Here is a 17,154-nt window from a genome sequence, read left to right as displayed (position 1 = left end):
GTTATTTCTGTCAATGACTGTTCAGATCTTTACTGATATCAAAACAAGTCTTTCAATTACTTAATCACTTCGCCTTGATTAAAAAAAACAGTCCCAGTGCCCAACAGTTCCTGTTGCCACCTCAAGCTGTTCTGCACAGGACCGCATAGCTCCTGTTTTCCCAATCAGAGCTTACACTGTGCTCTTGTTTAGCAACGACCTCACACTGTTTCTAGACATGAACTCACGCTGACCCCTCCATAGCAGGGGGAAATAACAGCTTTCCCTAAGGTCTTGGGTCAGAAACTAGAAGAGAGACCCCATTATGCTACCCAGACTACAACCCATTCAGTGTGCAAGTGGAACCCCGCAAATTTCACTCCTACTTTAAAAGCACACTGTTTACACAACACTGTAGGATTTTAAAACTCTTCTTTCAAGTTTTACAACACTGGCCATCATTCAGGTTTCTATGCCCCTTCTGTTTCTGAAGTCTGGCTAGTAGAATCCTAGGAGGATTTGTGAAAGCCAGGGCAGGGGACAGCCTTGGTTTCACACCCCATGCACAAGGAGGCCTTGTGCTGCAAGCAACATCCCTGCTTCTGGTAGGCCACAACACTAACACTTCGCAGGAATCTCACCTCCAGCAGCAACTAGAGTTCTGACTTCATTTGGGTTCTTCTCCAAACCAAGATAAGTTAACCTGCAAGATCTGACAGTGCATCCATAAGCCATAACTTCCTATAGCTGGTGTTCTCTGAACAGGCACCCTGTCAGCTGAGAGGAAACAGAGCTCAGATCTTCAGATAGCTACACATTCTTAAATGGTGACATTTCCCTGACACTTAACACTTTCAGAAGTTACACAGAAGACTGAGACTACGCTCTGCAACATAATGAAATAATTTGTTAAATTATATCTTTACTAAAGCAGAATGATTTGTCTTGAAAGTATGGTAGCTTCACTGAGCACTGGCAATAATAAAGTAGACAAGAGGATGGTTTACTTCAAGTGAGAAGTCAGTTTTGGTGGAAGATAAGCCTGTAATCACATACTAAATACTTAGCTACAAAGAGTCTTGAAGTTGTACCTGACATAAGACAACTCCCAGCACAACTGCAATTTTAAGGCCCCTGGTAAAGGAGCTGATGCTGCAGAAAAAGAACAGAAAAGATCAAGCTACTGCCCAGGCCTTTTACAGCAGGGGATTCATTATATTGCAGTTCCCCTGCGATAATGAGATCAAAGTACAGAGGACAAAAACACTCGCCATAGTCCCAGGCAACCCTGGGGTTAATTCCTTCCTGAATTTAAGTGTGATGAATGTTTTAACCCTGAATATGTGAAAGCAGAACAGCTAGGGGCTAGAGGGACTTAATGCTATTAGCTATCACTCCCCAGCTTTAGCTGTGGTCAGCCTCTAGCACTTAAACAACTAAAAACCTTAAACACCAGCTTATTTGTTAAGGGACAAACAAATTCCTTCCCATTTCCAAATCTTGCAAACAATGAACAAGCCCTGACCTACCTGGGTTACAACATGAATATGGTGACAGAAGATTAAACACATTACATTTGCTAGCTTACCCAGAACAGCTGCACTCAATTAGCATAAATTCAAGCAGAGAAACTCTCAGAAAGCCAATAGTGTGCTACCCTCCGCAGAGCACCATCTCAGAGGCCTAACTGTCTTGCCAGGACCAGTTTGTTCCTTCTTAATAACCAACCCAAACACATTCTGGGGCTAATTGGGCCTGAGTGCTAGAAACCAGCATCCACAAATCTTACTTCTATACAGTATTTCGGTAGTAGACAGAGCTTCCAAGGCTGTCAGCTTACAGTGCAAAGACCAGTTCCAGATAATCTGGAAGTCAGTATACACATCTCCATTTCCACATAAAGGAAAGAAGCTTAAAAATAACATTACTATAAGACAGGTGTTCTCATTTGGTTTCTTCCACTTCAGAGATTATTCAGTTCAAAGCTGCAGAAAGGTCAATTACTGAGCTTTTCCTTGTTCTCAGATTGCCTTCTCTCAATCCACACCCTTCTTTTCACCCACTCTTATCTAACTTGTTGACTAAACAAGTTCAGTGCACAGTGAGACACTAACATACAGCTACTGAAGAGATACAAGGTTCAAAACCACAAGTGATGAGCAAAGTATGGGGAAAAACCACTGTTGTAAACAGATTTATCACAAGACAGCTGCTGAAGGACAATGAAAAACAAATAGCACCACCAACCTGAGTAATTAATGTCCATGAAGCAATTGGAACAAGTTACAAAAAAGAAAGCAATATAAAGCCAATAAAATTAGTAATTACCTTTCACAAATAGACCAATCCACAAATACATCTTAAAGCACACAGATAACTCTTGTTCTAAATCTTCTTTCATTCTTTGACTTTCATATCCTTAGACAGTTCTCCACAAAGTAAAAGTACACTGAAATCACCAGGAATTATACTAGATCTACAGGGATGAAACTGTAGCCCACCTTTTTCCACAGACCTCCCTCACTTTGCTTATATTTGCACTATGATAAAGAACTCATTAAGTCAGAGAATACTGAATGCCTGCCAGCTGTCTATACCAACAGAAAAGACTGAACTTCACTCAAATCCAAAATACAGACCTCCAGAAAACCACACTAATGACTTTACAGTATGCAACTTAGCTGTAGGAGACCCTCTGGAAATCAGACCAGGAAACTGCTCACCATGTCACAGGAACAGACCAACATGCTATAAAACACTAATACTTCACTCTCCCTTCAGAGCACCCACAGAACACAAGAACTGTCTATACAATCAACAGTAACTACCTAGACCTCCCCAGGGTAAACTATACTACTGCAAATCTAGCAGAGGGGGAAATGTCTATTTTGCTGCCCACAAGTAGCCCAGTTAAGTGGGAAGCAGAACTTCATTTTCATCAGGGTGAGTCTATTGTTTCACTAAGGTCTGCTGCAACATCTCCCCTGGATGTGGATAAAGTTGTAATTGCTCACAAACATTAATAATTAAAAAATGGAGAAATATCTCAGAAAGATTGGGTTTGTATTTGGATTCAACTGTGCCTCAATTCCTCAAAGGGAAATAGTTAAATTTATCCTGGAGAAAGACTCCAAAAAGATGAGGAGCTACAGATGTCAAAGCACACCACAAAGATCTATCTATCTCCTTTTGACTGTGGAAGAGGCAAATGAGAATGCCCTGTGTTCACTCCAGAAGTCCTGCAAGAACATGGTCAGAGGAGGTAGGATGTCCTCTGGAAGCAATTTAGGGGTGAAGCACAGCAGATCCTGCCCTGAGGGCAGCGCTGAACTCTAAACTCTTAGGAGTTCTTCTTGATAAAAAAGGCACATAACAACCTCAGAGCATTATGGCTAGTAGCAAGTACCCAAGTATGTGTAACATACCACTAAAAATAATGTTACAAGTTTTTTTTTTTATTAGTGCCCTTCCACTCATGCTAGTAACTATGCTTAGGCACTGCAGGAAAAGATACATACTCCCACTCTCCCTCTACTGAATGATATAGTACCAAACACAGATCAGTCCTTAATTATTTTACAGAAAAACTTTATAGTGATATTCTGAAAGCAAAAAATGCAGTCATAAGTGCAAGAACTGATCTCAAACTAGGCTCTTGGTAAGACATTCAACTCCAAGTATTTTTCATAAAGCAGATAATACCATACTATTACATAGTCAATTCCTTTTCACTGAGTTTCCATGTAATTATTAATGATGTTAAGGATGTGAAAGATTACTAAGATCACAATCTAGCACTTCATCAAGTGGCTAGCAACTCTACCCACAGCAGATAGTTTTGAATCAGGTGGCCTTTGATATCTCACCCAAACCAAGCCACTCTATAATGTTATCTAGTACAACTCCAACCCACCCCACCACATCATACCCACTAACCACATCACTCAGAATCATACCTATGCGTTTCCTGAACAGCTCCAGGAACAGAGACTCTACTAAATTCTTCTTGAGAATAGATTTTTGAGTGTCAACCAAAACATTGCAGAAATGCCCCATACATAAATGCTTACGTAGTGAATAACAGTTTACATTCTAAAAGAAGCTGTAGAGGATTTAGTTGAGCAAGAAGGAGTATTAGAAGCCAAAGGCTTACAACTAAGGATTCAGGATCAATGTATGATAAAACAAAATAATGTTAGCACCTCCAAATGAGATACAAGCACTACAAAACAATAAGAAGTAACAACGAAAAAGAGCTACTCACCCCTTCCAACAATCAATAATAGCTGAAGAGAAGAATAACCTCTATCCAGAGATAGAGAGGTGTTACACCTTTAACTGCTAGCTCTTAAATAAGGATAAGGAGAGACGGATCCAGGCTCTACCTCTTCTGCTCACTCAAAAACATCACCTACACCTGAGCTCCCTGAGTTAGTCACAACTTCATAGCTATTGTTCAATCATTAGCTAAGGCTATGACCTAGCAATCTCATTTCATTAATGCCTTCCTTACAGAACAGTCCTTATTTGTAAAGAAGTAAAATTGTTTCTGATACGTTCTCAGAAATATCAGGTAAAGTACTCACAGAGAGACCAATAATCCTATATAGAAGAAGAAATAGAACTCACCCAAGTGCTGAAAAAGCTCTCTGGCTATATAGCATTCTTCTTCAGAAACAGCCCAAGTCTAAAAGATGCTTCCCTTTCAGAGGCTGGCTCTTATATGAGCCCAGGGGGCTGTACCCTGTGCCCTTCTGGTCAGCTGGGGAGCACAGGTGCAAACAATCTGCCTGTGCTCCCTGGGCCAGACACAGCCCTTCACCAGGTGTACCAGTTCAAGCCCTAACTGTTCCCCTACACTGGAGATAAAAGCTCAGGTCTTCCTAAAGCTTGCTCTCCCTGCTTTAGAATTAGATACAGTCTTGTTTCTGGTCTTGTTTTTTAAGAGAGCAGATAGATGTAGAGTCTCTTTCTAGTGTTGCTGAGACTACGGAGGTATGGTGTAGTAGGCCTTTAGCTTACACGCTCTGTCTTGGATAGCTGGATAGCTGTTGATGTGCCTGGGAAAAGCCACACCATCAAGCTGAGGTCTTTTCTTGTTCTTTTTCAGAAATCTGATAACTTGCAGGAGTATTTCTTTAGTCTTGTGTGAACTCTGTACACGAGGCACAGGCTGCTTTAAAACAACAGCAGCAGCTTATACGTTTGTTTATATGTGGTCCTCAGGCTGCGTAAGCCTGTTTCAATTGTGCGAGATGCTGTGCTGATAGAACCTCTCCTTAGGTAAGGGTCCGGCGCGCAACAGGCGCCTTTCTGCTTCCAGGGCTCGGGGACAGCCGCGTCATGGCATTGGGGCCTCCAGGCCTCTGGCTGTTCCCGATCACGGTCACTCCGCCCGCAGGGTAACTCCCGCCTGCGGCCGTGCCCGCAGCCAAAATGGCGCCCGTGGTTTCTCCACCCCCTGGCGGCAGCTGGGGCGTGTGCCGGAATGCGGGCGGGGCGGGCGATGTGGCGAGGCCCGGCCCACTCAGTACCCTGGGCTGCCCGGCCGCCTCCCGCCGTGGCACAGGTGGGCTGTGGGGAGAGGCCGCGGAGCAGCGGGGAAAGCTGGGTGAGGTCGGGGATGCGGTAGGTGGCGGCGCGGAGCGGCGGCGCTCTCTCGGGAGGCGGTGACGGAGCGGACGGCGCGGCGCGGGGCTTCTCTCGCGGGGAATGGGGAAGGCCGCTGCCGGCGTCTCCGTCTGGGTGGCCGCCGCCTCGGTTCGCCTGGCTCCGGGGCGGCTGCGGTACTCGCGGTGGGGGCACCGGGCGGCGGCTGTCACTGCCCGCCCGGGCCCTTTAGCGGGTGAACCCTCCGTGCTCGGCGTCTGCCGTCAGTCCCTCGCTCTTTCCAGCTCCGGGAAGGCGGCGCGGGGACCGGCAGCCGGGCTTCTCCGTGCTGAGGTAAAGCTGGGGGTTGAAAGCGGTGCCGCTGGCCTCGCGTCATTCCGGAGGCTGGCCGTGGGCTTTAAGTCCGGGTTTGTTTTGCTCTCCTCCGCTGGAGGCCTGAAGGGTGTGTTTTCGCTTTCAGACATTAAACCCGGAGTGCCACTGGCGAGGAACGGGCGTGTTCGGCTGCTGTCTTCAGTCTCTGGTGTCGTACTATGTTTACCCAAAAAGGAGAGACTGAGACCCTGTTATTTTAATCTTTGACTTCTTATTGGATTATAAGTGTCACAACAAGCTGAAAACTGCGGGAAGAGCACTGGGGAACTGGGCATGATTGGATCCTGAACGGAAGGAGCTGGCACTGAGGAAAGGAGGAAGGGGAGGAATGGCATCCCGGGAGAGGCTGTACGAGCTGTGGATGCTTTACTGCAGCAAGGTGAGTGAGCATCTGCGGGTGTCGGTGCATCTTTCCTCTTGTATTTGCAAGTCAGGCATTTGAAGTAGTCTTGTAATGTGTTTTAATGTTTTGTTTTGCTTAGATGTGTATGGCTTCTCTAAGTATGACTGAATTTAGACCCCTTATAAGCCCACATCTTGATTTGCTCTGTAGATTGGGCTTAGTTTTTTGTGAGTTAGGCATGAACTGTACATGGTTACAGCATTTATTTAGCTTTGCCTTTTGATTATGTGAATGCACGCATTCACGTTTTAGGTGTGTTTTGTTACATAGGACTGTGGTATTAGGATGGATTGCATTCATTTAATTCATTGCTATCTTGTATTTAACTTTATTATTTTCTGTACAGTTTCTGTTTTATTCAATCTACATTACTGAAAGCCTTCCTGAAAAGCAGACTTATTAAATTACTTCTCAGCCTTCCTTTGCTGGTTATCACCACAGCATCCAACTACTCTGTTGATAGTGATGGGCTTCTTTCCTCTGGCAGGAACACTATTACAGTTCTGCTGTTTCTCCATGTGTATTTTACAGTGTAAAGCAATTAATATGTTTAAATCCTAACTGCTGCTAGATTACTGAGAGCCTATGCAGGATAGGTTCCAGCTTATCTAAACAGGTACTTGTAAAATGAGGAGAGTGTTTAAAAAATAAAACAAACAAACAGACCAACCATAAAGGCTGAGGTAGTAGCCAGCCTGCTGTCATATAGGACACTCTGTGGCAATGGCAAGGATTGATTTTGGTGGCCCTATTCCCTAGTTTTTTTTTGCATTTTTTCTTTTTAGTCTCACTCTTTTTATATGTGTCACAGATTCTTTAACTTTTCAAACTAGTCAGGAAGGGTAAATGTTCTCTTGTTTTTGTGGTTTCATTTTTACAGAAGATCTGCTTCAAGACCATAGTATGTCATCTTAAATACAAATGGTCTTAATAATGTTTGCATACAAGCAGTGAGTGAGGGTTGCACAAGGCAGCCTGAGTTGTGGCTTTTCTTAATTTTTGTGTTAGCAATCCTAATGCTCTATTATGTAGTTAAAAATAAAACTGTTGCAAGCATCGTGGCATGTTATGACTTCTTACTGATACCCACGTGGGTTATCTGTTGGACTGAAATGTATTTGCATAGGCCTTTGCCATTTAAACTAAAGTAGGAATGCCAATAGCAGTGGGAAATAGACTAGCACTGGAGGAGATGGATGTTTTTCCAGTGAGTTCATCGATGCGAGAAGAACAAAGATACTTGGAACAGACTCCAAGAATCCAGGCTTTCCTCAGCTTTAGGAGATGCAGGGCTGGGGAGCTGAGCCAAACACCAAGTTTATTTTTCTCAACCAATCTTTGTCTTTCCTCTAGAACTTTATACTTCATAAAATTCTTTTATCTCTTGCACCTTTTTCTCCTCTGCATGAACCTTTTATTCTCATTGTGTGCTTTTCCATCTCCATATTGTCACCATGCCCACAGGAATAAAGCACTGCCAGTTACAATGTGTGCTTTGGAGGATGCTCAGTTTCTTTATGTGAACGCAAGTGCTGTATGGTCAGCTCTTGTGTTGAAAATGAGGAGACTATTTAGACTTATTAAAAATATATATGGATTTTGATGTACTCAGCCCTTTTGAGATCTCAGTGATTTGACTTTTGGTTGTAGTTTGGTATGTTTTCTTCCAGAACCATGTATTATGGACATGTTAAATGTATTCATATACTGATAAGGAATTTTTCTTGCACAGAAGTATTTATGCTTTGGTAAAATAGCTTGTCTGAAATTTGAGGGCATCTAGAGTGAGTTCAAAAAACTTGTGCTTTCAACAAACACTGGGTACAAAGCTTTTTGTTCTTTTTTGATCTGTAACTGATTTAGGTTGAAATCCTTCTTTCGTGAGAAAGGCATCCAGAATGCAGTATTCCCTCTTGGATTAAGTTTGGAGTTGAGAGTAATGGAAGAAGCTTAGGGTATAAAGTTTTGTGAGGGTTGAATATAAGTTATTCAGCTGTGTATTGAAAACATCTAGATTGTGCTGTTCTTGGCTCTCCTTCGAGCATCTAGCACAATGGGAAGATGTAGCAATAATCACCAGTAACACGATAGTGTTGCTTAGGAAGAAGTCTCTATGCTTGGGGCTGCCTGATGAAGTGTAGCATCATATCCTGTGTGTTGCATTTTCATGGCTTTATTGTGGCATCCTCCTGGGAAAGGAAGGTGGGAGATGTCTCCAAATGACCAAAGCTGCTGGGCGGTTACAGCTGAGTAAATGAGGATTGGTGCTTTACAGATCTCAGATGCGTCTGGTTTGGGTTTTGCAGCCTTGTTTGGATTTCAATGTTTCTTTATTTAACTTCTTTTCGGTGTGAAGCTTGGCATTACTGATAACAACTTGCATTGCTTATCTTTACTTTTTCGGAAGTTGTGCCTGGGCGATAGTATGCTAAATATAGTGCTGTGTGCTACAGTGCAATGCTTGTCACAATTTTGAAGTGCTGTGTGATAGTGTGTAACCATCTTCTGTGGGGTCATGCCTCTTGCTCTGTATGTTCTCTTGATGCCTCTGTGCAGTGTTGTGTCATTTGCAACAGTTATTTTTCTGTGAAGTAGCATTAAGAGAGGACTTCCCTGCAATGTAGCAGCTATTAGTAGTTGAAGACCTGGGCAGGCTGGAACACCTGAACAGCCTCTCTGCAAAAACAGTTTTCATATGATATTATATGTAAAGTATTGTTTTCTCTTACTTTTTTCTTGTGTTTTGATGGATGCAGAAGTTTAAGTTGATATTCAGATGATTTTAATCTGGTAAACCTAAAATATCTGTTGTTGTTGCTTTTTGCTTCTATTCCTCTAAAAGCTGTGCTTTGTGGGACCAACAGTTGCAAAGTTGCAAATTAGTCTGCTGTTGAGATGCCTAATAAAAGTTAACACCCACATGTGACTGCTTTTGGTGCTGCCTAGGAGCAGTGTAGAAACTCATTAAATGTAGTGAAGTTTGGATTTGAGTCACTGGAAATTATATGAAACCATTGCATTGTTAATTGTCTCAGCTGTTCTGCCTTGTTTTTCTTTGTTTTGTTGTTTTTTAAATGATGTCAAACTTTCTGCAGAGAAAACATTGTTGAAAACTCAGATAATTGCTGTGATCATTTGAGGTGGCCTTCAGTTTAAAATGTTTTTTCCCTAATGCTCGATAATCTGTTGTGTATATTGCTGTTATTCACTCTAACACTGATATAAATTAAATGTAAGCTGCCATCTTCTGATCTAAATGTAGGAATGCATGCATTATAATTTGAAGGTAATGGAAACACATATAGAATGGATATCACAAGTTTTTCCCATGGATTCTCTAGGAAAAACTTTATGCAGCAGGTGAAGTAGATAAAGGTAATGCCAAGCATTAGTGTATTCCTTGTCAGTATGAAGCCTTAACTATAATCTACACAGTAACATGATTCACTTGAGTGAATATGCAGCAGATGCCTGTAAATGTTTCAGTAGCATAAGTTTGCAACAGGAGAAAAGCTCTACCAGATGAACCGAGGTAGTTTGAGAAAGGGTATGCTTTCATCTGAATGTTTCTGTGACCTGTTCATGTGACTGAAGTAATCTCTTTCATTAGATCTGCTCTATCAGTCTTGCCTTGTGTTCTTAAACCAGCATAGCTGTAGCACTATAACAATTGCAGTTGATTAACCTTTTCTTAGTTGTTGTTTATGTACCAATGTGCAAAATTATTTCATGTCTTATTATCCTCTGAAGTAACTTTTACTGCAGATCCAAATTATCTTGTGTTGTATCTTGTCTGTAAGACTTCAGCTATGTGTATATCACCTCTTCCAGTTCTTCTGGTAGATAATGTAGAAATCCTTTGACTTTGTCAAAGAATCTGAATTTTTAATTTACGCAGTGATCAAATACTCTTCTATATGACAATATTTTTTTCATTTCTAATGAAACAAAATCTTCAGTTGCCTTCAGGAAGGGTTTCAGAGGCTTAAATACAAGCACTTATCTCTTTATATACACCTCAGAAAATATTCCATTTGTACTTCTTTCCTATTGTCTTCTGTATTAGCAATAGAAGCAGAACATGTGACATATGGAATATTGGTGAACTGAAAAATATGAATTACTTGTTGTTGTATTGTGTATTTACATAGCTGTTATAGAATTCTGACTAAATGACAGTTGGTTCATTTTTATCCTGGATGGAAACTCTGCCTGAGTGGTGCCTCAGTGACTGATTTTTCTTTTAAAGGACTGTCATCTCATTTGAATCCTAGTTCTCTGCATTCTTAAACCTAGAGGAAAACAGGGAATAGGTGGGGGTGTATTAAATAATATGAGCAGCGACTGGTAAGTGATGCTGAAACAGAGAACTGTGACTTAAATGAAAACAAAATGTGATCATAATGGTTGGGTCCACTTACCCTCTTCCATATCTTTTCCTTGAAATTACACATTCCAAGAGAAGCTTGAAGTCCTATCTTGAAAGTGGAAAGGAAAAAAGAAAAGTAGTTTAGTACAACTTTATACTCTTGACTTTAGCTGAATATATACAAATACCACTAAGAAAACATGTGTTTTACAAAAGGAAATAGGAATTTCACAGGATGTAAGTACAGTTAAAATAAGGCAAACTCTTTTAATCTAAGGGGGAAGAGAGGGGATAAAGTGGCCTATAAAAAAACAAGGTTGTCAGTCCAAAGGAGTCTTTAAAAAGAACTTGTGCTTTCAAGTAGCACCTATAAAAGCAGGTTGCTGCTTATAACTGATGGCCCAGAAGAAACTTGAAATGTAAATTAGCATCTTTTCAGGCTTAGGCTTGTAAAGGACATTCTTCTGTCCAAGTTCTTAAATGTGATAGAAACACTGCAAAGGGCTTTAAAAAGGACTTAGCTGCACTATAAAAGATTCTGCTTTGTTAGATAGCTTGTGAAAGCCATGCCAGATAGTATACTTGAGAGCTAGTTACTCAGTGAGTGGGGGTACTGTGACTGAAGTCTTGTCAAGATGATTTTCTTTCCTTTAAGAATTTAACTGTAAGAATTTTAATTGTGCCAGGCAAAGTTTCTCTGAGTAAATTGGTCCTGGGCTTTTTTTTATGCTGTCCGTCTTCAGTAAAATCATGTTTTCATTTAAGCATTTACCTGGTAGAATAGCTTGAGGCAAAGAGGTGTTCCTCAGTCAGCTTCTATCTAGCTTGTGCTTCAAGAGAGCATTCAGTCTTAGCATCCTTAGGGGCTCTGTGTATTAGCAGTTGTAAAGCTAATCATAATATTCTAGTGTTTGCTGACACAGGTAACTGAGAGAGTCATATCCCTTGCTATGTTAAGACCTGTCTTAAGAGATATACTTTCTTGTGTTGCACTGTTCTGCTGGTTTGTTTTTACCAGATCTGATTGTATTGAGAGAAACTTAGTTCTCTCTGGTTTGGTGAGGGGTATCTGCCTGTTAATATATTTTCTTTCAAAACTGATAGCATGTACTTTTTTTTTTTTTTTTTAGAGGAGAGCATCTTAGTCCTAAGCCAAAAAGCTATACACAAACCATGAAATATGACTGTATTATTCTAAAAGTGTCTTAGAGTATTTCAAATCCTGTCATTTGAATTTGTTTTTTAGTTTATATGGGAGGAATTACATGTGAGGTTCTGGTTCCTTATAAGCTGCTTAAAGGAATTGGCAAACTTGAATGATAAAGTAAGCGGTCCTGGGGGAAACCATGATTTCTGTGTTAGGAATGGACTGCTACAGTCAGGTGCTTCAAACTGTGGTGTGCTGGTAGTTTGAGCTTTTCTGTAAATACATAGCAGTCTCAGACCTTACAACCATTGCAATGTGAATACTTGAAGCTGGAAGTTTAACACTTGTTCCGTTTGCTTGAGCTACGCTTGTTGGCATTATGCATTCATTTAAACATTAAACAGTTCATTTAAATTAATGTGTGCTCTGTGCTATGGGAAGAGTGTGAGAGTCATTCATTATTTCTGCTTCGTGTGTTGTCAGGCAACCTCTCGCTGCTGTTTTACAAAGTACTGCATTCCAGACAGTATGTCATAGTTCAATCAAATCCCTTCACCACTTGCATTGTAAGGCTGGGATTTCATGTGATTATCAGCAAACAAGAGCAAATGCATACCTTCCAGTAGACTGTTATGAGATTGTTCATCAGATTGTTGAATATTGATATCTCACATTGTAAGGGGTGTTTTAATCTTGTTTCAAAAAATGTTTTTTTTTTGCACAATTATGATTAATTGTGGTGAGAAGCATGTAAATAACTACAATGTAATCTTTGATGTTAAACTGTAAGCCCTGTGAAACACTGACCTTTGCATCCCAAACATGATCTCATCCTGACTTCAGCTTGCACTTGTCTTCCTTCTTGTGCAGTGGCTGATTTGTCAGTGATTCATATTGAATTGTTATACACTGCCTTTGTTGGATAAAGAAGTATCCAGATTATGGCTAGATTAATGCTTGATCAAACTAAGTGTGCAGAAAAAGCAGCTTTTCCTAAGTCACTGTTGTGAAAATTCATTCCTTTGCTAAAATTGGTGAATGAGCATCTTTTACACAGTTGTAAAATGTATTTAAATCAATCTGCAGGAAATATCTCAGCGATTCTGCAAGTATGTAACTGGCAAAAGAACTTGTCACAAGTCAATTGTGGATGTGGCTTGATGACACTGTCCTTGTTTTGCCTTTGGGATGCTGAACTAAGAATGGATATAGATAAGAAGGAACAGTTGGTTTTCAATTCTGGTTTTGCTGTCTGCTATTTAAAGAAATTTCTCATAGTCTGAGAACCGATGCAGTTAAGGTATTTTTAAGTATGGAAACTTTTCATATAAATAACTGACTTGTGTGTATGTGTATATATGAGACATTAGTTTCTTCACTTATTTATAATAGCTGTTATCATCCTTAGTTATGGACCTAGGCAACCTTGTACAGGCAGCTGTTCAAACCAGAACGAGCACTCTGCCATTGGTAGTGTAGGCTTCCAACTGAAGTGAGATGACAGGTAAAACTAAGCAGAACAGATGTAAGACAAGCAACAGGGAAATTATTTTTGTTTTGTATTCTATATTTATAGCTAAATGTAATATAGAATAATATATGTAGCTTCTTTACAGATTTAATGAATTTCATTCATTTTTCATTACCAGAAAATGTAGAAAATATTTTGGAGCAAGCTTTTGATGTAGTGAAAGAATCAAGTGTTTCTTACAGTGAATGATTTATCAGAATACATAAAACACAGGCTTCTGGTTCTGTGGTATGCACTGTAATGGCAAATACAGCAAACACTGGGCTGTTTTGTGGTGTCTGACTTATGGCACACTTAACATGTTCATCTGGTTCAGATGTGGGGTTCCACGTGTCCTGATTGAAGAACATTGCAGAATCAACTCAAATGTGCTCTGTTTGTGCTCTAATGTACCAATGGAGTGAGCAGAAAGGCTTGCCAGCTGCCTATTCAGTGGCATTGTGGCTTAATGCCAGAATCCAAATGTTCTCAAAAGATACTGTTGAAATATTTACAGGCTTTAGAAAGGCTAAGCAGCTGCCATAAAAAAGAATGAGCTGCTTTAATTACTGAGCTTTTCTTGGTGAAAGAGTTTTATATAAGGAGGGAAGGTGGAAGCAAATAAACATCAAAGCATGACCACCTCAACAGTAAAGATTAAAAACCTTTTTTGCTGTTGTTTTTTTAATAAAAAAGTAATTTGATCATATGGCATTTACTATTCATCTTGTAATAAAAGAGAGGATTCAATAGAGGAAGATTGGGACATAGAGCAGGAAACACTGATAAATGAATACCGAACATGGTTAATGTAATAAAGGCTGTTTTAAGTTAGGCATCTGATTATGAGACAACTCCTCCATGCACCTGCAGCTCTAAACTTAGCAGTTATGTTTCTGTGCTGATAAAACAGTTGTATGTAAATGATAATCTGATTGAGGGCATTCCTGAATTTTGAATGGAGACAGTGAATGTATTTGCTTTTATTTATTAATGTAAGGAAAACGAAGTACTCATTTTATTATCAAATAACCAGAATCTGCATAAGAACTCTCTAGGAGTTTGCTAATAATACATTTAAGAACAAATAAGGAAGCTAAGGCAGAGGTTAACAAGTAGTGCTAACTAGAAATAAGAATTTAGCAGTAACGCCAGAAACATTTAAGAGAAACAAAATGAAAATAAAGCAGTTTAACTCCTTTAAAAAAGATTACAGGATTTTTCTTTTGGTAATTGTTTTAGGAAAACGTTGTACCTTCATATAGTTTTCTAGGAACTTTTGCTTGAAATGTGCAGGGAGATTTTAGGAACTGATGAAAAGATGTTTGGAAGTTATGGAAAATTTTTATTCTTAAAGCAGCATGTGAAGTAAATACTGTACTGTATACTGACAATACATATGAGACATAAGCCCAGGATTTCCAGCCCATAGGTTTTGTAGAAAGTGGTTATGGTAGATGCAGGCTCCTTGTAAGTTGCTTTCCCATCTCTGTTGATACGGGCTTGGCTAATGCTTTTAATTACACAAAACTTGTGTTAGGTTTACCTGTGATTTTGCTGAACTTCCGAAGCTGTGGGGAAATGCAAGTTGATGATGGATGAGCATCAAGCAGGGAAACAATTTTATTTGTGGAGTTCCTTAATATATATGTGCTTTTAAACTGCTGCTGTAATTGAATCTGGTGTTCGCGTACTTGGAATTTAAGAGAAGAAGTAGCGAGGTGAAAAGTGTGTATCTTTGGTATAACCTGAAATTCCAACATGGTCCCCAGAGTGGCAGTGAGTATGCAGGCTCAGGTATGACTGCACAGTGTTTTTCCTCCCCAAGACTGCAGCATTCAAAATACTGGATAAGCAAAGCTCTTTTTTTCTTAAGAAAAAGCAGGGTATGGGGAAGGAGCGTGTTATTTGCAGAAATCTGACTTCATCTGTGATAATCATTTAAAAATGGTGCCACCTGAAGTGCATTTGGTGCCAAATAGTTGCAGGTGCTTTTGAAGAGCTAATTTGAGGGAGGTTGTACCTTCAGTGTGTCGTTAGTGCTGATAAAGCTGAGAAGACCAAAGCAGTTAGATCCATGGCTAAAGAAATAAGAACTTGCTTTAGGAGATCCATATGCAAAAGAAGTCTGTATCGAAGTTGCACGCATGTTCTCCTCAGCGTTTTTCTGTATCTACTGGAAGACTTGACAGTATCTGGCTATTGATATGGTGAAATAGTGGGTTGATATTTTGGCTGTCTTGGCACTATCCTGGTTCCCTTTGGGCCATCTGTATTCTTTCCTTGTCTCTTACATCATACTGAAAGTTAGAAGCTTGTCAGGACAGAAACTGGCTTTGTGCTCTTGCTGCAGCTCAGTCCTTTTCTTATTTAAATCGATGACGGAGCTCTGGAATTTCAAAGCTGTCGAGCATTAAGCCCTAAACCTTTATCAGGTTGAATTTTTGTTAAATTGGGGATTATCCTGACACGGCAGATTTTTGACATGTTGAAGTTTAGTAACCTTTAAATTATTCAGAATGCTCCTTATTCCCTGATCTTTAAAACACAGCTTCCAGCTGTTAGTGCTGCTGGTTTGTTGTGCCAGCTTTGATGTGGAAAGAGAAAGTTAAAGGCTGGTGCCATGTCATGGCATGGAGCAGCAGAGCAGCAGCCTGTGCTGCAGGGTGGGCAGGAGTGGGTCTTGCTCTGGTGCTGCCTCTGAGCTGCAGCTCAAACGCAGCTTTAATCAATAACTAAGTGAATAAATGAAGCTTCTATTTTAGTTAGAAATCTCAGTTTGCTTTTTTCTTTTTTTTTTCTTTTTTTTTTTTGAGCACTGAAGTGGAAAGGAAATGGAATTCTAGCTCTCAGCTGTAATTTCTTTTTTCCGTATAAGATTTTAGTGGCAGTTTCTAGTTGTTTTTATACTTTGGAAGAGAGAAGGAACATTCAACATTAACTTTCAGTTTATGTGAGCGAATTCTATCTTAAGTGAAGGTTGTAAGTGTATTTTTGGTTTTTTTTAAAAAAAAAAAGGTCTACATGTGAAACAGAAGTTTTGAACTTATCACAAACTTGTTTGCATCATGGGTCACTTCAGCTTCTGGTTAGAAAGCATATGCCCTCTCTTTTCAGGTCCAGAAATTGAACTGATATCTGCATGCTTATATGTGTTTTGAGGAAGGAGGTTCCTAGCTGCTACCGAAAAGCCTTTCTTTAGCTTTCAGTTCAAGAGCTGATTCAAAAGTGAATATTATGGTTAAAATAAGTTGTGCCCAAATGCAGTTTCTTTTGGTAATTAGAATTTATTTCACTTCTCAAGGCAGTTTAGCCAGTATATAACAGTTTATCATGTCTCTGATTAATTCTAACTGTATTGTTGATTCTTCCAGGTTCTGCTTTGGCATTTTACTGTTTTTAAAGGTTTGCAAAAAGCATCAGTGCTCTGACACGCATGGTGTGGGCCGCTGGAAGATCTTATGCTGAAATTCTTTGTTGTGTTTGGAAATACAAAGAGGAAAAGGTGCCCTTAAACCTGCTAATGCCCTTGTGAGAAGTTTATCATTCACAAGGCTGCCCAATTGCTGCCTGCAGCTTACCTGGCCTGGCTGTGCTGAGGGTCTTCAGCCCCACTTGGTCCTAATGGGGCTGTGTCCATGGGGTGCAGCCCTGCTGGCTGCTCTGGTGCAGTTCAGCGGCTTCAGCTTCCCAGTGGAGCCCTGTGATCTTTGCCCTCTTCCGTTACTTTGCTTGAAGCCCTGGTAGAGCGTAGTACTCCA

General features: G+C 40.3%; 1 protein-coding gene across 5 annotated transcripts in view; it reads left to right on the top strand.

Annotated features, from left to right (window-relative positions):
* Nucleotides 1-5,499: 5,499 nt before the first annotated feature.
* The window catches only part of NBEAL1 (neurobeachin like 1), an 80,926-nt gene continuing 69,271 nt past the window's right edge, over nt 5,500-17,154 (top strand). For 4 of the 5 annotated variants that reach the window (XR_006169409.1, XM_042821946.1, XM_042821945.1 and 1 more), the window contains exons 1-2: nt 5,544-5,607; nt 6,050-6,343. Coding sequence is in view for 4 of the 5 variants with exons in the window: in XM_042821946.1 (XP_042677880.1) it covers nt 6,293-6,343 (51 nt within the window). In the remaining variant the exon portion in view is untranslated. Of the gene's footprint in view, nt 5,608-6,049; nt 6,344-17,154 lie in introns of all 5 variants that reach the window. The other variant, XM_042821944.1, reaches the window with a different exon arrangement.

The sequence above is a fragment of the Centrocercus urophasianus genome, unplaced genomic scaffold, assembly GCF_019232065.1.
Source record: "Centrocercus urophasianus isolate 14NV4802_14NV808 unplaced genomic scaffold, USGS_Curo_1.0 seq_20, whole genome shotgun sequence".
In the NCBI taxonomy this organism is placed as follows: Eukaryota; Metazoa; Chordata; class Aves; order Galliformes; family Phasianidae; genus Centrocercus; species Centrocercus urophasianus.
This window is presented reverse-complemented; position numbering and strand designations above follow the sequence as displayed.